We start from the raw sequence: 20,517 nt of genomic DNA, 5'->3' as shown, positions 1-20,517 counted from the left end.
GTAAGTCGACTTCATTGTGCCGTGGAGACCAGGCCTGGGGCTGAGCATTCACACTGCACACAGTCCCTTTGGTTTCAGAGGAACAGCCGTGTTAGTCTGTATTCGCAAAAAGAAAAGGAGTACTTGTGGCACCTTAGAGACTAACCAATTTATTTGAGCATGAGCTTTCGTGAGCTACAGCTCACTTCATCGGCTTTCATCATCCCTTTGGCTGATCCCTTCCCGGCTGCTGGAGCTCGGTGTTTCTCTAGGACTGGTCTGTGGACCAGCGCCAGACCCCGAGATCCTTGGGAGCCGCGTTCTCCTTGTTAGGCTGAGGAGCCTGCCCATGGGCCCCAGGGGTGTCTTGGGGCCCAGAGAATGGGCTGCTCTCAGTTCCTTAGCTGTGGGTCTGGTGTGTGTGCCTATCGCTAGTGTCCCAGATGTGGGTACAGTGGTGGGGCCGTCTCGCTGCGCCATCCGAGCTGGGGAGAGCTGGGCCACCAACTGGCAAGTCCCCAAAATCAAAACAGTATTAACCCGCAAGGTCTCGAAACGTCCGGCAAAACAGAGTCGGAAAAACATTCGTTTGGGGTCAAACAAAACATTGTTTAGCCAGGAACGAAGCAATTCTGTCAACGCTGTGGGTTTTGAACACTAATTTCAAACTTTCCTTCATTTTATTTTTTAAAAAATTGATTTGTTTCAAATCGAAACTTTGACAATTAGGTGAAACTGACGAGAATTCACACACTATTTGGGTGTCGCCCGCTCGGCGTTCTTTCCCTGACGAACGTTCTGTCTGGAAACATTGGCGGGATGGCTGGAGAAGCAGGGGCGCCAGGCAAACCCCATCCTCAGGCAGGCAGGCTCTGGCACAGAGTTCTGGGATCTCTCCCTGGCAGGGAGCGTGGGCTGAACGGCTCCAGCCAGGATTGGGGCCTGCGCTGCCAAGCAGTCAGGATTAAACCAACTGATCCTCATTTCTAGTGGTGTAATGCAGACCTGGCCTCTGCCCTGGGTCCCCGTAGTGCAAGGGAACGGCAGGGCTTAGGAGCTTTATGGGCAGAAGCATGGAGATTGACCTCACGGGCTTCCCTGGCACCACCAGATCTCTGGAGCAGCATTGGGGCCATACGTCCATGGGCTGCTGAGCTGGGACACTCCCTGCTGCTGGGCTGGGAGCTGCCAGATTGCCTCCTGCTCCTCAGCTGCAAGAGACCGCTCGGTGTCCTGCCCCGGGTCAGACAGCTCTGCCTTCCGCAGGCCTCCTTCAGGGCTTCCCTGACCCAGGCTTGGCACTGGGAGCCAGCTAGCCGTCCTCCAGCACCTACCAGCTGGGGCCCTAGCAGGTCAAACAGGAGAGGCATTGGCTTTGGCTGTGCGACATCCAGTCCTGCTTTAAAAATGGCCAGTGATGGAGAATCTGCCATGGCGCTTGGCACACTGTACCCACGGTTAATTACGCTCGCTGTTAAAACCGTACGCCTCCTCTCCAGGCTGAATGTGTCTAGCTTCAGCTGCCAGCCATTGGATCGCGTTAGCTTTCTCTGCTGGACTGAAGAGCCCACTAATAACTATTTGTTCCCCAGGTAGATACTAACAGACTGTGATCAAGTCACCCCTTAACTTCACTTTGTGAAGCTACATAGATTGAGCTCCTTGAGTCTCTCACTATAAGGCAGGTTTCTGATCCTTTAATCATTTTCTTGGCTCTTCGTTGAACCCTCTCCAATTGATCAACATCCTTCTTGAATCGTGGGCACCAGAACTGGACACAGGAGTCCAGCAGCGGTCGCACCAGCCAAATAGAGGTAATATAAACCTCTCTACTGCTACTCTCCATTCCCTGGTTTGTGCATCCCAGGGTCGCATCAGCTCTTTTGGCCACAGCATCGCACTGGGTGTTCATGTTCAACTGATTATCCACCATGACCCCCCAGTCTCTGTCCAAGTCAGTGCTGCCCAGGACAGAATCCCCCATCTTAGAAGTCTGGCCAGCATTCTTTATTCCACATATACATTTAGCCCTATTAAAATGCATAGTATTTGCTTGCGCCCAGGTTACCAAGCGATCCGGATCGCTCTGTATCCATGACCTGTCGTCTTTGTTATTTGCCACTCCCCACATCTTTGTGTCATCTGCAGACTTTATCAGTGATGACTTTGTTTCCTCCCAGCTCATTGACAAAAATGTTTAAGTTCTGCCTCTTGCATCGATCTCTCCCCTTCCAGTGGCAGCAAGGTGTCACCGCGCGTGGCCCGGTGCGTTCCAATAGAGAAGGGGTTCTGCATCCCCCCCCCCCCCGTGAATGCACCAGCCCTTCTCTGTCACATTCTGCCCTAGAACAAGGCCGGGGAGGGGGGTCCTCAGGTTCTAGTTCCCATTTGTGCCTGTCGTAAAACCACAGTGTGGTTCCAGTTGGATCAAGAGCTCCTGAGGAGCAGTGGGGACTGCTGGTTGGGATTGAGGGGTATTGACGTTTCAGGGCTGGCACAGCAGTGGGCTGGGGTTGGGACTGAGGGACACTGGCAGAGCTGAGTGTGGGGAGCCCAAGGCTTGGGTAACAGGGGACTGCAGGACTGGCAAAGGGGGTCTCTAGGACACCAAGGAGAATCTAACTTTGCAATGACATTTCATGGAAACAAGGTTCTATTTGTGGTTACTGTGACAGACTGACAATGGCCTGCACCATCCGGACAAACCTTATGCAATTAACATACACTTAATTCAATAAAGGGAAACGTTCTTGAATTAGGGTTAATACCTGTGGGGTCCATTGTATTAAAAATGCGATTGTCGGTGTGTTAGTGTGGGCCTGTGTGTAACTTTTCTAGGAGACTGGCTAGTGTCAACCTTGGGGGGGAAAGGACTGTCCTAGGAATGTCCAAGGACTTTTGGGGCTAATGAGCTTAAAGTAGATTTCCTAGGAAATACCGGGGGGGTGGGGGAAGGAATGCAAATGTCCCACTTCCAAGCCATCCTTTTGCAGCTATGCCTTGGGAAGAGAGTCCCATTGTCCACTCATCACCTGCTCCTGCCAACTCCAGGCAATGACCCCAGGCTGTATAAAAGGTGGATTAAACTGTGGTGAACTTTGAGCCCACAAGGAAAACCCTTGTAGCTGCTTTTAGTGTTTACTCAGTAGCACTTTTACCTTAAGAATAAAATAGGAAAATCTGTGGTGACTTATAACCATGGGTGATCACACTGTTCTCAGTCTTGGAAGAGAAAGCAAACAGGACTGGTTAAGCAGACTCTCCTGGGAGTAACCCAGTGAAGGCAAGGATCTGTTCAGCCAGGGCAGAAGGGAGAGAGACACAGGTCTCCACCCAAGAGAGGTGAGGGCCAGGTGAGCCAGCAACCTGAGAGTGGGTGCCCTCGCTGGACCACTGAAGGGGAAACAGAGGGGCAGGTACCCTGACCGGTGACACAGTCCAGATCATATCTAACCTCTGCATTAAATGCGCGATTCACAGGGAGTGTGGAGCCCCCTGAGAAATGCCATAGTCGAGGTCTTGGCACCTTTGGGTAAGAGAATTTAGGAAGATCAGTGTGTGGCTTCCCCTTTCCAGTGCGGCTTGATCTTCAGTTTTGGCTCACCCGTGTCTCCATAATGGAGAGGTTTGGAAAGGGCAGGTGGTCAGGGAGAACTTGGCCAGCAGGGCCTTGGTTGGGGCCAAACTGGTAGCTAGGAAAAGCCCTTCCCCAGAGCGGAGCTGTGAAGTGCATGGCAAAACTGAAGTGTTCAGAGAGCGCTTGGCTACTCTAAGAGCAGGGTGCCATTCGAAACCCCCGTACCCTCTTGGCAAACACTGTAAGGGTGGCAGGCGGTGCTGGTACAGTGGGTTGCCAGGAGTCTCACAAGCTGGCTTTCTGAGATACAGTCAATTCGCAAACATTAGATGTTCCATCCCCGTCTTTATGGAGATTCTGGGTCTCTGTGAAAGAGTCAGAGCCAGCTCACCGCCATTATAAAACACTGGCTGTATGGAGAAGTTTGCATTCACCACGGTGTGAAACCCCTGGTTCTCAAGGGTGTCATGCCCACGTGTCTCAGGTTAGTTTCTGAAACCCTTCCAACTTATCTGAGGCCTTGACTCAGAGCCCCACTGGGGACAGAGAGGGAAATCTCAGGAGTTAGCCCAATTATGCGTTTTAAATGTAACCCTGTAACTAATGGATAAAAAGCAGGAGAGAGGCTCTTTGGAAAGTGGAATAGATGCAAACCACACAGGGCAGGTGCGTCCAGGAGGGGTCAGGGAACAGCGCTTAGGCCCCTGGCCATGACTTAAATCCTGGACAACTGGGAAGGTGCAAGGAGACTGGAGAAAGCAAGTACTACGTACAACAACTCTGAGTAAAGGACAGGAAGGCCATGTCCAGATGCCAGAGCCTATGTAGGCACAGCTCTGCTGCTGTAGCGAGACCGGCATGGCCCCTAGTGAGGACGCAGAGAACCCTGACAGCAGTGGCATGCCTGTGCCTGCAACCCCCGGACACGCATGGAGGATGCCATTTTGTAGAACAAGATGGTGTCCTCTGAACAGCATAACCACACATGCACCATTCCTGCCACATCACGTCGAGGGATGTGATCGTTCCCCTCTATTTGGCATTGGTGAGGCCTCATCTGGAGTACTGTGTCCAGTTTTGGGTCCCACTCTACAAGAAGGTTGTGGAAAAATTGGAAAATGTCCAGCGGAGGGCAACAAAAATGATTAGGGGGCTGGAACACATGAGTTATGAGGAGAGGCTGAGGGAACTGGGGATGTTTAGTCTGCGGAAGAGAAGAATGAGGGGGGATTTGATAGCTGCTTTCAACTACCTGAAAGGGGGTTCCAAAGAGGATGGATCTAGACTGTTCTCAGTGGTAGCAGATGACAGAACAAGGAGTAATGGTCTCAAGTTGCAGTGGGGGAGGTTTAGGTTGGATATTAGGAAAAACTTTTTCACTAGGAGGGTGATGAAACACTGGAATGTGTTACCTAGGGAGGTGGTGGAATCTCCTTCCTTAGAAGTTTTTAAGGTCAGGCTTGAGAAAGCACTGGCTGGGATGATTTAATTGGGGATCGGTCCTGCTTTGAGCAGGGGGTTGGACTAGATGACCTCCTGAGGTCTCTTCAAACCCTGATCTTCTATGATTCTATGGTCACACCACAGGGCAGATGCCATTTTGCATGCAAGTGAAAAACCGCAGGCCTCACTGAAAACGTCACAGAGCAAGGTGGGTGAGGTAATATCTTTTTACTGGATCAACTTTTGAGCTTACAGAGAGCTCTTCTTTAGGTCTGGGCAAGATACTACCTCACCCAGCTTGTCTTTCTGTAGCCTGGGCCAACATGGCTACACCACCACTCTGTTATAAAACCAGCGTGATGCACCCCTGGCCGCCAGGCAGGGTTCTTCTGCCGGCACAGTAACACACCTCCCTGAGTGGAGGAAGCTGTGCTGACGGAAGAACGATTCTGTTGCCTTCTCCCTGGGGGGTTTGCTGGCATAACTGGGGGGGGCCACCCCTGCCCAATGTAGTTATGCCAAAGGTTGCCTGGTTTGTCTTTTGCTCTTCACACAATACCTGTAGGAAGAAGGAGCCACACGGGCGCAGTGGGGTCCAAATCACCATGGTTCTGAATGACCTACAACATGCAAGGGCCAGTTCCATATACCTCGCTGCTCTGGTCGGGTTGTGACCCTGAAACACAGGGAGTGCCCAGAGAGGGCTCCCACTGTTTAAAGGGACACTACGCAATTACCAGACCCTGCACCCACCCGTGCAACGTTCATTCAGCTCCCCCTGGGCACATGCATTCGGGCACAACCTGTAATTCCACGCTCACAGGCTGGCGTTTTTATGGCACCACGAACAAGGTCGCTGGCGCTAACTGAATGCGGCTACGGTTTGGTATTCCTCCTTCCCGGGGTCATTCAGTGCGTGGCCCTGAGCCTTATTTCATGCGCCCCCCCTCCCACCCCGCCAAAAAAAAAAAAAAAAACAAACCCTGCGCTAAAGATGGAGTATCTGATTTCTGTGCGGGTTTCTCGAATGCACTCGCAGAGCACCTCAGATCTTCACACCACTCTGCCTCCGGTCCCCGTCTGTAAAATGGAATAATCCCTCTCTGCTTTACAGAGACAGACATCTGCTTGAAGTGTGCCCACCGGGTTTGGGGGCCTGTATGGCTGGGGGCGCCCATGCAGCACTCTGCATCCTGAAAACCACGCCCCAGGCGTCTTTGGTTGGCAACGCAGGGGCGACCCCTGAAAAGCCGGGTGACTTCTCGACATTGCACAGGGAGCCTCTGGCAGAATCAGGGGCAGAACCCAGCACTCATGGGTCCCGAGCCAGAAGGGATCTGCATGCTTTCGGCTGCTGCAGCGATTGAGGCAGGGCGCCTGTGGACAACAGGCTCGCCCCTTAACCCTCAACAGGCTCATCCTGGGCAGGGAGCGAGCAGTGCTGGTTAACGGGCAGGGAGCTGCATGGCTGGGAGCTGAGTGGGGGCTCACTGGGCATGTGTTCTGTGTCCTCCGGAAGGCCTGGGAGCAGGGTGGGGAGGGGAGGGGGGGTTGAGTCCTGGGGCGTGTTCCCCACAGCCTGACTTAGTGGATGGGCCGTGTGGGGGTACGTACCCAGCAGGGGGTGAGAGCAGGTGCTGTCTGGCGGTTGGTGCAAACCCCTCCGTGTGTGGCTAGGGAGCGGAGGATGGTGTGTACCCCATGGCCAGCGTGACAGTAGCTGGCGTGTGGTGTGAGTAGGGTGTGGGGGGCTGCCTTGGTGAGGGGATGCTATTTGCACAAGCGCGGGAGTGAGTGTGCACGCCGTGTACACCTTCGGCGTGCAGAGCCGGGGTGAGGCGGGGGCGGGGGGGGGGGTGCGTGGGAGCGTGCAGACTGCATAGCGAGCTGTGCTCCTTTGCCAGGCCCCGCTCCTGTTAATGGTTAATGTCCCGCCAGGAGCTATCAGCCCTGCCATCAGCACTGAGAACAAACTGTACCTCGGTGGGATGGTTTGTTTTCATTCCTTTCTCTCCTCCCCGGGACATGATACCTGCAGGTGTACAGAGCTCTAATCAGCCCCACGGGATTGCTGCTCTGCGCTCCTGTAATCTTCCCCACCGCTGCCGCGTGCTAGGCACCACTGCCCGCCACGCACCGGCCTCGGCTCAGCCCTGCTCCAGCCAGCCACCTCCCAGCGCCCCTACGGGCTCGCCCGCTCTGCCGGGCCAGGCTGCTTGGAGCCGCGTGCGTGAGGGCAGTTCCCTGGGCCTGCCCCCTGTGCTAGCCCACTCCCTTTGGCAGGCCGGGCGTCCAGCAGACAGAGCCGCGCTGCAGCTCAGAGCTGCCCCAGGGAGCTGTGCTGGTCGGCAACACCTGGTCATGCCCACCTGGGGAAGGGAGTTAGAACGGCACCCCCCCCCCCATACACACACTCACAGGCATGCAACACCCTGCACACCCTGATCCCCGGCAGCTCCCTCAGACGCTGGCCCCTGCATGAGAGCCGGAGACGAACTCAGCCTGGCGCAGCAGAATCAGCCGTGTGGCTGGCCAGCGGGGCCTGGGCCCGGCTCCAGCATCGTTCCCCTGACTGACCAGTGCCCAGGTGCCCTGCCACCAAGCTCCCTCTGCAGAGGGCGCTGGGGCACACAGGGCCTTTGTCCTCCCTGGCACTGGGCAGCCTTAGATGGTGCTCAGGTGAGGCGGGAGCTCTGGTGCTGGGGATGGTGGGGGTCCAGCCCGGGCAGTGGGAGCCTTTGCTTTCTCCGGTGCTGTGAAGAGGGACGTGTGTCTGAAGCAGGCAGGGATGGGATGTGATTCCAGGCTTTCCTGCTCTTCTTCTTGGGCATCTCATCTGGTCTCTCCTCCTTCCCACAGGCCAGCTCGGAGGCACAGTGAGACTCACCCATGTGGGTCTTCACACCACGGCGAGTCCCTCCTTCCCCCAGCGCTGTGCGTCGACGCTGCACGGGCTCAGAGCTGGTGCTGCTTGATTGGTGCAACCCCGTTATAAATCCCGCCGTGGCCTGCTCTGCCCCCGGGGGGTGCGTTGGGGGCCCAGAACTGTCCGGGCCAGCCGGCTGTTCGCCACCGCAGACTGAGCCTTTGCGTCTTCGGGGGCTCGGCCTGAGGCACCAGAGCTTGCGTACGGAAAGGAGCAGTCACCGCCCTCCCCCAGCACCCACGACACCCTGTCCCTGCTCTGCAGCACCGGGGCTCCGTGGCGAGCAGGCGTCAGTCCTACTGGCTAAGGAATTGTTGGGAAAGGGGCGCAGGGGGCTTGGTTGTGCTTGACTCACTTGCCGGTTGCTTGCCATAATGCCCGTCAGCTCCCAGCAGTGCTGTGGTTTGCATTGTCCTACAGGCAGGGTGCTCTGTCCGGGAAAGAGCCTTTGCTAAGGGACAGCGGGGGGGAGTGCAGGGGGGCTGAGTGGCCTATGTTAGTCTTCAGCCATCCTTGATATGAAAAGCCAGAAAATAAAGGTCCTGAATCATGCTCAGCAAAGGTGGGTCCCTGTTCAAAGGACAAGCCCCTCATCCCGTGCCGCCATCTGTCCCAGTGCACCCCCAGGGGCCGCAGCCTCCTGAGTCACCTGCCCGTCTGCCCTGCCAACCCGCTGCCCGAGAGGAGTGAATCCTGGTGCCTGCAGCAGGGAGACGGGGGCGTCCGAGGCAACCTCTCCTCCCTCCAGTGCTGCGTGGCTGGCACAGCTCTGAAGGCCCTGCATAAACGGCGGCTGTTGGCTTTATTGATGGTCTCTGCAGCAGACTGGTGGCTTTCAAATCAAACTGAAGACAACGGCGATTCCAGCAAGTCTCACTCGTGTTTCCATCGCACTTCGGAGCATGCTGAAAGGGTGCTAACCGCTTACTCTGGCTGGCGCTTGAGCGTTTCCATGCGAACGGGTCTCGGCGGTCACCGGTCAGCTACACGTTGGCTAGGCCTGGGCTCTGCCAGAGCGGGAGTTTTTCCCGGAAGTCTGATTTCCAGGCATGAGGAGAGGGACCCAACCCGCCTTGCTGGGCCGATCGAATGGACGGGAGTGTTTCTGGGCCGGCTTCGGCACCAGGATGAGCGGGGCAGGACGCTGGAGCATGGCAGGGGAATAGCCCGCCCCGGGGCTGCTGGCAGCTGATTTGATTGGGTGCGGGGCTTGAAATTGCCATTGTAATGGTGGTGCAAACCTCTTCTATGCTCTTAGTAACGGTCCCTCCGGCTCTGGAGGCAGGAGGCTGCTGCGTGAATGCGACTGTCTGGCGTGCACGGGCCCCTTCCCAGGGAGGGGGCCAGCTGGACGGGATGCATTGCTAGACGGGAGAGTTTAAATCTCACAGATGCCAAGTGGCCAGAGAATTGCTGGGCTGAGATTGCCCGCCGCCCCCTAAAAGACGAACACGGAGAGCCCCAAGAGAGGTGCGGCTTGCGTTTGTCCTCACAAGGCACCTTTGCCGTTACTGCCCAGCGAGAAGGCCGGGCCGGGCGGGGCGCTGCAGGCGGGGCAGGGGACTGATACGGTCTTTAAGGCGGTTGTTGCAGCTTGTTAGGGGTGTGAGAATTCTGGCCCTGAGCCACGGCTGCACTTGCTGAAGCACCTGACACATCACGTTGACCTGGTTAGGCCCCAGACACCTATAGGGAAGCACATGTGTAAGCGGGTGGTGTTGGATTGGAGCCTGTGGCCTGGTCTACACTAAGCTATATCGCCCAGGGGTGTGAAAAATCCACACCCGTACATGGCATAGTGGAGACAGTGCTGGTCAACAGAAGGATTCTTCTATCGCCCTAGCTACCGCTTATCAGGGAGGTGGATTACCTGTACCGATGGAGAATACCGACGCCAATGGGAGGAACTCTGCCAGACTGCAGCGTTTCAGTGTACAGAGTGGGTGAGGCTTGGTGAATGAGTCAGGGTGGCCCCTTTATGGTTGAATACTTTTTTTAATCGGCAGGAAACCAAAGGCTGCAGAGTAAAATTGCCATCTCTCTTCCAGCGTCTCTGAACTTCTTTTCTTTCTGGCATCTAAATAAATCAAAATTACGTCTAACTCAAATATTTGTGGCTATTTTTAGCAGATGATTTCACTCCAGTTTTACAGAAAACCCCAATTAGGGTGGAGACAAAGAATGGACAGTTTCAGCCCCAAAGGACAGAGAACAGAGGGTGCGAATGGAAAGTGTCTTGCAACCTTAAAAACACTGTAACTGCGGTGGAACTACCCACAGCGTTACAGAGTCCGCATTCGCTCCCTTGCTGTAAACCAACGGAGCCCATTCTTTGCTCTGGTGTTCACGCCGGCGCTCTGAACGCGTTCGGTGTATTTCTATTGAGTTGTTCCAAAGCAGATTCAATCCTTGTTGCCCATATTCCCTCCACGGCATGATGTTAACATGTGGAATTAACAATGTGTGAATGCATTTCTGCAATATTTTTATCTGTCCTACCATTTCCCTCCTTTTCTTTGGATGCTTTGCAGAGACTTTCACGTTCTCTTCCCTTTGGCTGGAACTGTAAACAATCTTCAGAAGGCTAAAAATATCCAGGGAAGGAAGCGTTTTCCACCGAGATTATTGTTAACGATCAAATTCAGGCAGATCAGTCCCTAGTTTCGGGTGGTTTCCGCCCAAGGTGGGTTGCAAGGTCCCAGTGGCATAGGGCTTGCATTGCCCCATTACCAGGCTGCAGATGAATTGCTGCTGCAGGAGTTTCAGCCCATGGAACAAGCTGTTAGATGACTATAAATCTTGCTCTGTATCCTGGAGAAGTCTTGTGCTGACCGACCCTGTAGAATTCCACCTCTGTGCTCCCAGCGGTCGCACATTGGGAGCCATCTCCTTCAGTTTTCCCACCTCAGCCCAGGGTACATGAGTCCAGCTGTTGGAGATTGGGAGATCTTGGTCGGCTGTGAAGTGTTGCTGACTTTCATTGCTAGTCTTGTGAGATTTGGCATCTGTCACAAAACCCCAGCTTCTGGAGTCAGGTGATTGGGTGGGAGTCTCACTGGCTTTTTTTTTTTTTTTTAAATGAAAGTTTCTAGCCCTCGTGGCTGTGTGAAAATGTGACTTGAAAAGCCAGAAGATGAATTAAAAGAATCCCAAATGTCCACATTTTTAAACCCTCCTGACTTTGTAGCCAGCCTCCAAGTGTTGAATGCATGGGGCTAGCAGTGCTGAGTGGGGGATGCGATGCCAGCAGGAGCCAGGACAAGACAGGGTGCTAGATCTGACAAGCGGTATCATCCGGCTGGCCCCTGAGCCTTCCCGCTCTCGGCTTGGCAGTGTGAATGATCTAGGGTGTTTATCTGGGGCTATTTTTAGAGCTGTGCTCTGTGATGGGTTTGGAGATAAATGAGTGTTTTGTTCCTCCTCTGTGAGGTAAAAACAGCAGCTGAGTGACCTAATAAATCCCTGTGCCAAGGTCACGTCCCCATGGGATGGGGGCCTCCTCCCTTGCTGCTTGTCTGCGATGAGATCGGAGGGGAAGATTAGGGAGGTGGTGGAGTCTGATCAGGGCTTGGCTCCCGGGCGGCGTGGGAAGGGGTGGAAGGGCAGCAGGAGGCTGGGGCTGGTACTGCAGGCCCTGGGAAAGCTGTGTGCATTTGGAGCGGATGACGTTCATGTTGTGGCAGGTGCCCTGCTGATAGCCCTGGGGGCCAAAGTCCTCGGCTCATCCCCAGACCAGGTACGGCCTGGAGAGCAGCGTCCGCCGCGGGCTGGCTCACCAGTGTACCTCAGCCTGCGCTGCAGGAGGAGAGAGGCCAGTTTCCGTTGGTTCCTGAACCTCGTTGTGGAGCCTAAAGCAGCCCAGCCGCTTGTGGGGAGGTGAGGGGGACGGGCCGGCCGGCTGGCCGGACTGGCACCTCTGCGCGCTGGGTTTGGGCGGCTGTGACCGCTCCCACGGGGAAGAAGGCCCCTGCACTGCTGGGTTTGTGCCGTGGGCTAGGGCTTGGTGCACAGGTATTACCCTGTAGTAGGCACCATAAGTATATTTTAGACAGTTCCACATGTCCAGTCCGTGCTAGGCTTTCTCCGTAAGAATCTGTTATGCCGGAGGTGGGATGGATCCCAGGAAATGTGTCTTTGATCTGTGGGCAGCAGCAAAGCACTTTTAACTGCTCTCCCATTTAGTCCACCAGCTTCAATGTCCCTTCATATAGTGATAGCTGAGACAGTAGAAGCCACCACTCAAATCACAGGCCAATGTAGCAAAACTGGGGTAGGAGTTGAGCCATGCAATCTGAGGGGTTTTCCCAGGGATCTTAATGCAAACACAATGGGCTGTGTGTGGTTTGGTAGAGCTGTATGTATGTGCTAAACACAAACAGCAGACAAGAGGAGAGGGCCCAGAGAAACCCAAGGAGGCTGCAAGAGCTTCCTTGTTCACAAATCCAAGCCTCTTTCCAGCAAGCACACTGCCCAAAAAGCTCTGTGTCTTGGCTTTCTCACAGGGTCATGCTCTTAGCACTGAACACAGCAGACGTCAAACAGGACTTTCCATGTTCTTTGTCAATAAACAGGTTTGCATCACAGAAACACCTGACCTCATCATCAACGTCTTCTCTTAACAAAAACAACCAGCAAGGACCTGAATATTGGTTAACATCTTGGGCTAAAAAGGGGATGACTAAAGCTTGGTGTCCTTTAAGTCCTTAGTTAAGGTCAAGTCTACACTGCAGGCTTCTGCCAGAATAGCTGTGTTGGCCGGGGTGTGAAGAGGTCTGAGTCCTGATTGGCAAAAGCCCAGAGTGTAAACGGAGCTGGACTGGGAAAGCTGCCCTTTTATGGGTGTAGCTTGTTTTGCTCGGGGTTGTGCTATGCCAATATGTAGCGCAGGGTTGCCGATGTAGCTGCATTCGCAGTCAGGAGGGCTTTGCCAGCGCTGTGTACCAGCACTCGCTGGCCCCGGGAGCGCTCCTAGCCACGGGTGAGACACACACGTCCGCAATGTCTCACTAGTGTTTCCTGTTGTGCTACTTCTCTCAAGTTAACCCAGGACCACAAACTCTATCCAGACACCCCGCCTGAGACGCATGAAAGCAGTTGCGTCTCTGGGGTGCGTCGTACGTGGGTTTAAAAACGTACCTCCCCCACGCTGGCTGCCAAGTCTCACAGCTGGGCTCCCGGTCACTGCTGGCACTCAGCTGGGAGTGCCGCTGTGCTCAAGGCAGTGCTGCCCAGTGGCTGGATGAACAGACTGGGAGCCAGGAGCCTGGGTTCTGCTCCTGACTCTGGACCGTATGGTGCCATTCTTTGCTGGAGTTAATGGGGAGTTCTGCTTAACAGCTAGGGGCACCCTCAGTCCACCAGCTCCCTAGGACAACCTGGCCTGCCTGGGCCCGTCTACAAACGAGGCATAATGAGACTTACCTGCCTTTTGAAGGCCCTTTGAATGGTTCTCATGAAAGATTTTATTGTTGCTACGAAATCCCCATGGAGTAGATCCTGCCCCCCTGCCCGCAAGGCGCACAGGTGCTGCTCCAGCAGAGGGTCTCTGTGCACGCATCCTGCTCTGGGCCAGATCCTCAGCTGTGCCCGGTGGGGAGTGAGAGGGCAAGATGGCTTAGCTACCTTTCCACACACCCCACTGCTGCTGGGGCTGAGGTGGGGGATAAGTTACGGTGGCTGCAGCAGGCCCATAAGGAAGGACCTGTTGGCTGAGGATTGACCAGGTCACGGTGCCCTGACTCTGCCCCCCATCCTGCCCCTGATATGTTTTCTACGTGTAGGGGGAGGATGTGGTGTCAAGCCAGCTGCCATGGCTTCACACCACCCCCAAACTCCCTGACACAGAGAGAATCCTGGCTGCCCTTTTAGGGCATCTTCCCAGCTGGGTGGGGTAAGGGGGGATATGTGTGGGCCCAGTCCCTGTTTCCTGGAGCTCAGGGTGCGGAGGCTACAGCTAGGCCATCTTGTAGGCAGCGGGCAGCGCTTAGCACCCTCGCTCGCTAAGTCTTCTCTTGGCTCTTGCAGGGTGTGATTCTGGGTTTGGAAAGCAGGCCGCGCGCCACTTGGATTCCATGGGCTTTAAGGTGTTTGCGAGCGTGCTGGACCTGGAGAGCGCTGGTGCCAAGGAGCTCCGGCAGAGCTGCTCACCAAGCCTCACGCTGCTGCAAATGGACCTGACCAAACCGGACGACATCCGGAAAGCCCAGCAGCTCGTCCAGCCCCAGACGGCGAGCACAGGTAGGAGCCCTGGCTTCCGGGCGCCCCCGTCCGCATCAGACCGCTGGGGGCAGCCCATCACGAGCAACCCGCCATGGGGCCCTGCTAGGGCGGTGAGCTCAGCCTGTGGAGCAGGGCCCCAGACCAGCCCCTTCTGCCTGATATTCCGGTTACGCTGCTCAGGCTGCACCCACAGCCTCCCACCACGATCCGTGCGGGAGTCAGCTGTTGGTTTCTCCTGCTCCTTCCTGCCAGTGGCTGTCCCCCCAACTCGGCTCTCCCCTCACCCTTGGGCTCCAGCTTTGCAGGTGCATGGAAAACGATCTGTGCCTGGCTCTGAACCGCTGTCCCCTCCTGACCTGGGGAGCGCTCTTTGGTGGGAGGGGATAGCTCACGGGCCCTGGTGGGTCCCCTCCCTGCATCAGGGTAAAGCTGAGTTCCCTAAGCATCCCCGGTCGGCGCGGGCTTTCCAGGCAGTCGAACGGGGGGTAGCGTCAGGCCGCGCCGGTCCCATGCCTGCATCCCGCTGACGCTCGCCTTCTCCGCGCCCCTCCCCACAGGGCTCTGGGGTTTGGTGAACAACGCAGGCTTCGACGACACCATCGCTGACGCCGAGCTCTCCCCGCTCTGCAAATTCCGCACCTGCATGGATGTGAACTTCTTTGGCACGCTCGAGCTCACCAAAGCGCTGCTACCCCTGCTCCGCTCCTCCCGGGGCAGGATTGTGACCGTCAGCAGCCCGGCAGGTAAAGGCCCGGTCCCCACCCGGTGGGGAAGAAGTGGGGCTGGGTGGGGACCAGGCCACAGTGCCTCATAAGACCGGCCACATAGAGTCAGACCAAAGGTCCATCTAATCCAGTGTCCTGTCTTCTGCCAGTGGCCAGTGCCAGGTGCCCCAGAGGGAATGCACAGAACAGGGAATCAGCGAATAAGCCATCCCCTGTCGTCCACTCCCAGCTTCTGGCAGTCAGAGGTTTCGCAGGAGCTGTAGTTTGGTTGCTTTTGATGGTGAGCTGCTCACTAGGGCCCCGGTATCTTTCATCTGGCCTCAGCTCGTAGATACCAAGCCAGGTTTGCCCCGATCCCCAGTAATGTATGTTTTATCTGGCACCTGTAGCCTAGGCTACCAAATTTCTAATTGCACAAAACTGAGCACCCTAGCCCCACCCCTTCCCCGACACCACGCCCCCTGCCCACCCCACCCCTTCTCCGAGGCCCTGCCCCCCGCTCACTACATTCCCCCTCCCTCAGTGGCTCACTCTCCTCCACCCTCACGCACTTTCACCAGGCTGGGACAGGGGGTTGGTGTGCGGGCGGGGATGGGGGATCTAAATGGGGGTGCGGGCTCTGGGGTGGGGCTGGGGATGAGGGGTTTGGGGTATAGGAGGGGGTTTGGGGTTTGTGGGGGCTCAGGGCTGGGGCAGGGCTTACCTCAGGCAGCTCCCTGTCAGCAGTGCAGCGGGGGGGGGCTAAGGCAGGCTGACTGCCTGTCCTGACACTGCGCTGCGCCCCAGAAGCGGCCAGCAGGTCTGGCTCCTAGGCGGAGGTACGGCAGGTGGCTCTGCACACTGCTGTCATCCGCAGGCACCGCCCCCGCAGCTCCCATTGGCCCCGTTCTCCCCTGTCGAGGAGCCAGACGTGCTGGCTGCTTCCGGGGCATAGCGCGGCGTCAGGAGCGGTAGGAACTAGCCTGCCTTAGCTCTGCAGCACCGCCGATGGGACTTTGAACGGCCCGGTTGGCGGTGCTGCCTGGAGCTGCCAGGTTCCCTTTCGAGCGGGTGTTGCGGTCGAAAACCGAACACCTGGTCACCCCACTGTGGCCGCAGCATCTCCGCGTACCAAGCAGCAAACACAGCGTAGAGTCCAGCAAGGGGACTAGCTGCCTCCTTCCTGCCCAGAAAGCTGCGGAATGTTTTTATTTTTGCTGGGCAGGGTCAGCTGCTGCCATTGTGAGGTTTGCAGCTTGTTCTGAAGGCAGAGCTCCAAGCTTTGGGGGCGTTCTCTCCCCCAGGAGGCAGGTCCATAGCCTTGTGCGACTTGCCACGAATCTCCGACCCTTGCTGCCACGTGCCTCCCCCTGGAGGCTGGCGGGTCCATTCTGGGAACTGTTCCGAGAGCTTGACGCCCTGGGCGAGTGGCGCGGCTTTAGGTCACTCGCTCCAATGTCATGGGGGTCTTTAAGGAGGAGAAGTGATATCGTGACACTCGCCTGTTGTTTGAGACGGAGGCCAGTGGGGTATGCAGCGCCGGGGGTGAGGTGCTCTCAACTGGAGGTGGAGTTAGGACTCAGACTCGGCTCTGTGACAGTCCTGAGTTTCACCCCCTGTGTCTCTTGGAAAGGACGTGCCAATCTGTGCTTAGCTGTGCTGTGCTGAAGTGCTGGACCACACCTTCCCCCCAGGACCGGGACCCAGGAGTTCTGATACCCGTAACTGTTACATTGTCTCGCAAATAGTTCTGCCCCCACAGCAACGGCCCGTGTGTTTTCTTCTCTCCAAGGCGACATGCCGTACCCGTGTTTAGCAGCGTACGGGGCCTCGAAAGCTGCCCTCACCCTCCTCATGGACACGTTCCGAAGCGAGTTGGAGCCCTGGGGGGTCAAAGTGAGTGTGATCCTACCCGGCTACTTCAAAACGGGTAAGAGCTCCTCACCTGCCAGCCGGGCTGTGATGGGGGGACACGTGGTGAGGCCTGCCTAGGGTGGTGTATTGGGCAGGCTTGTCACAACGGCCCGCGTCTCAGGGAACAACCCGCACTCGTTGCTGTGAGTGAAGCCTGGCTCCCGAAAGCCGGCTGTGTGGAAAGACGCCCAGTCCCAGCTGTCCCCCTGAATGTTTACTAAGCATTTCACAGCCGGTGTTAATTAATTAAAGCCTCGATCTGTACAGGAGAGGAGGAAAGGACCAGCTGCGTCCGCGTCTTGGTAAAGATCAGATAACTGAGAGATTGCTCAAGATCACTTCAGGCACTGCCAGGACTAGAACCCTGAACTCTCTAATGTCACAGAACTAGCTGTCATTTGTTTCCCTTTTGGGAGCGCTATGTACTGAGCTGTGCTGTGTCTAATTGCCCAGTGTCCTAAGGGGCAAGACTGTCCAAATGTCCTCCTCGTGGCCACAGGTAAGAACACTGGCCGCTGCTGGATGCTGAGCTGTGTAGAAAATCTGGCTCTGGTTGCGATGCGGAGCCCCTCTAGAAAATCGGGACTTAGCGGTCCCTTGGCCACACCTCACTCTTTTCTGGGACTGTGCTAACCATCCTTCCGGCCCCGGTCACGTCAGTTGCCAATCTGCAGATAGTTCAGAGCAGAGCAATACCCTCTTCTCGTTGAAGTGCCCAGAACCGAACCCCACGTTCCAGGCGTGTTCGTACCTCAGGTTTAGAGAGGAGCGTTTCTCTGATGTGAGAGGAGACCTGCCAGCTGGGCACTCCCCAGCAGAGCTGGAAGGAGAGGGGCTTCATTGACACATGTTCAGACCAAAACTGCACGGGGCTTTTTCTGCTCCACTTCCAAGGAGAGCAACAGGAACAGATTTTGCTATTCGAACCCCAGCCAGTCCAAACATGGGGGGGCAGGTCATTTTTGTGGTCCGCAGGGGAGATGGAACTTTAATATCGTGGAACTAACTTTGCTGGTGGCTACTTCCCTGGCCGTGTGGTGTCTCCCTGGGCCAGAGATCTTGTCCTCGCTCTGTTTTGATGGGGCACTAAGCAGCCTTCTGGCTGCTGGATGAAGTGGTGCTTTTGGTCTGCAATATCACGTCTGATTTACTTGGCCCAAGTCTCAGCAGTTCTGTTTCCCAGGGCACACCTAGGCATGGGATTATTTTCCCCAGCTATTTAGCAAGCTTTCTGCAGGCTCCCTCACTTTACCTGCTGCCCGTGTGTCTTGTCTCTCTGGGACCTGCTACTGGGTTTCACGGGCCTCACTGATGTTAGCAACTCTTGCCAATTTAGTGTCATCATCTGCACACGTTGTCCGTGTGCTGTTTGCCTCGCCCTGTCATTATGATGCTGTTACTTAACAGCAGTGGTGGGCAGGGAGTGTCACAGAAAGATTGGAAACCCCGCGATGCACAACTCACAGCTAGATCAAAGACAGCAAGTGCAGGGAGATATGTCCCTGGGGGAACATGAGCAGGAGGTAGGGCTGCAACCTGGATGCCACTAGCTACTTTTAAAAATCCTTGCGCTGCATTGCACAAAGGAGGAGTGCGGGCTTGTCCACACATGGAGCTGTTCTGGAGTGGCTGTTCTAATGTAAATTCACCCTAGTCCAGAACAAAGTTCCTGTGTAGACGAACCCTTACGTGGCAACAGAGGATCCGGCACCATGAGGTGCGTGCCGAGGCAGCAGGCGGGGGACACAGGTAGTGGAAAATCCAGGACTGAGGATGAGGGCTGAAGGCAGCACAGAAGTGAAGGTGGCATTCCCATGATGACCCCCTTTTGGGTCAGGACCCCCATGGTTCCAACACTGTGAAATTTCAGGTGTAAACATTGAAACTGTGACATTGACTAATTTTAAATTCCTATAACCATAAAGTTGACCAAACTGGACTGTGACTTTGGTAGGGCCCTACCCAGTGGGGACGGGTCACCAACTTGTATCTACGCAGCCAAAAAACCCCCATGACAGTGAGTCTCCGCCCGGGACAACTGTCTTGGGCTTGTGGGGCTCAACAAAGCACAATGGATGTTCAGGCTGGGGCTGGACCCCTGGGCTCTGAGACCCTCCCCACTTGCTGGGTTTCAGCCCGAGCATCTACACTGCTAGTTTTAGCCCTGCAGTTTGAGCCCCGCAAGCGAGAGTCAATTGACCCAGGCTCTGAGCCGCACGGCCGCAGGGTATTTTTGCTGTGTAGATGTCCCCTGAGAACCGGAGGCCATTCCCGAGCAGTGGCGTGTTCTCATTGCTGACAGACTGTCTCTCGCTCGACCCCACGGCTGGGAGGAGGGAAGGTTCCCTAGGTTTGCTATCCATGGACGCCCTGGGTGGAGGAGGGAGGTGCTGCGCTCTCTGCATTCCCCCGGGGCGTGCGTCTGGGGTGGGGCGGCCAGGCAGCAGGGACCAGGGCTTAAGGCTTTTGGGTTCATTCTAGGTACGAGTTGCGACCCTGCCTACTGGCACGAGAAGAAGGAGCAGCTCCTGGCCAGCCTGCCCACGGACTTGCTGCAGGCCTACGGGGAGGAGTACATCCATGAGATCAACAAGCAGTTTGTTAAATTCATGAAGATTGCGAATGAGGATTTGAGTTTAGTGGTGAACAGCATCGCCGACGCCCTCATCTCCACCACTCCAGCGCCGCGCTATTACCCGGGGCGGGGCATGCGGCTCATTTATTTCATCCACCACTACCTGCCCTCCGTCATCAGAGACCTCTTCCTTAAAGCATTCTTCATCAACCAAAAACTCCCCAGGGCACTGCAGCCAAAGCACCAGAACGGGCTCAAGCAAGAGTAACCCTTGCCGCAGGCTGCGGGGGAGCCAGGAAGGTGCCTGGAGATGTCGTAAAGCAGTGGCGGGGTGGAGGGAGTCTTCTCACTGTATAGTCTTAGGCACAAAACTAGGTAAAACCGAGAGCGCGCACGTGCATGACACGGCCGCTGCGTTGTTCTTGTGTGCCGGGCAGGGCGAATCAGCACACTCAGAAACCAAATTGCTTTCTCTGAATCAAAGCGATGCAGATCTATTTCCTACTGTGTAAGAATCAAAGTGCTTGAGAGACCTTGGTGGGGATTATTTTTCTGACTGGGTGTCTCTCATGAAAAGGCCGCTGGCGAGACGCGGAATCACGTATGGGTCAGCTGCCCCCACCATGTCATGTACCTGAGTGATTTTTCTCAGCTAAGTGAATTTTTCTTTGCTGCTGCTGGGATGTAAGTGTTACTCTCTCAGCTGTCTCTTGACTGGCTCAAGAATGGTGGCCTTTACCTGTCAATGGACCAAACCTGTGTCTGCCTCTCTCTGCAGCTCTTCACACTCCAGCCCAGGACCCAGCTCTCCTGGACTTCAGCTGGGACTGTGGTGGCCAAGTCTCGAGCGGACGGTCTACAGATCTTTTCACAGGATGAATTATGTGATTGTCACTTTTTAAATAAACCGGTTATTTGTATTTCAGCTAAACCCCTGAGGTCTCGCTCTCTCCTGGTGGAAGGCGGTGGGGCTTCCCAGGGGAAGTCCACACCCATAGATGTTGGAAATGGTCATTCAGTCCATCCCCCACCCAGTGCAGGACTGGGCCCTACCAGAGTTGGCAGGGGGAGGACAGTCTTTAGGTGGGGGCAGCATGTACCTCTAGCAGAAGCAGCCCTGCAGGGGTGCAGCTCGCTGGCTGAGGGGGCTGTTTTCTGGATGTTTGGGTGTCTCGGGCTC

General features: G+C 55.8%; 1 protein-coding gene across 1 annotated transcript in view; it reads left to right on the top strand.

Annotated features, from left to right (window-relative positions):
• HSD11B2 (hydroxysteroid 11-beta dehydrogenase 2) overlaps positions 1-19,947 on the top strand; it is a 55,076-nt gene extending 35,129 nt beyond the window's left edge. The window contains exons 2-5 of the mRNA XM_077831408.1: positions 13,950-14,162; positions 14,702-14,887; positions 16,641-16,778; positions 19,244-19,947. Coding sequence (XP_077687534.1) covers positions 13,950-14,162; positions 14,702-14,887; positions 16,641-16,778; positions 19,244-19,605 — 899 coding nt within the window. The 3' untranslated portion in view covers positions 19,606-19,947. The remainder of the gene's footprint in view (positions 1-13,949; positions 14,163-14,701; positions 14,888-16,640; positions 16,779-19,243) is intronic.
• Positions 19,948-20,517: the final 570 nt, after the last annotated feature.

Source organism: Eretmochelys imbricata, chromosome 12, assembly GCF_965152235.1.
Source record: "Eretmochelys imbricata isolate rEreImb1 chromosome 12, rEreImb1.hap1, whole genome shotgun sequence".
Lineage (NCBI taxonomy): Eukaryota > Metazoa > Chordata > Testudines > Cheloniidae > Eretmochelys > Eretmochelys imbricata.
This window is presented reverse-complemented; position numbering and strand designations above follow the sequence as displayed.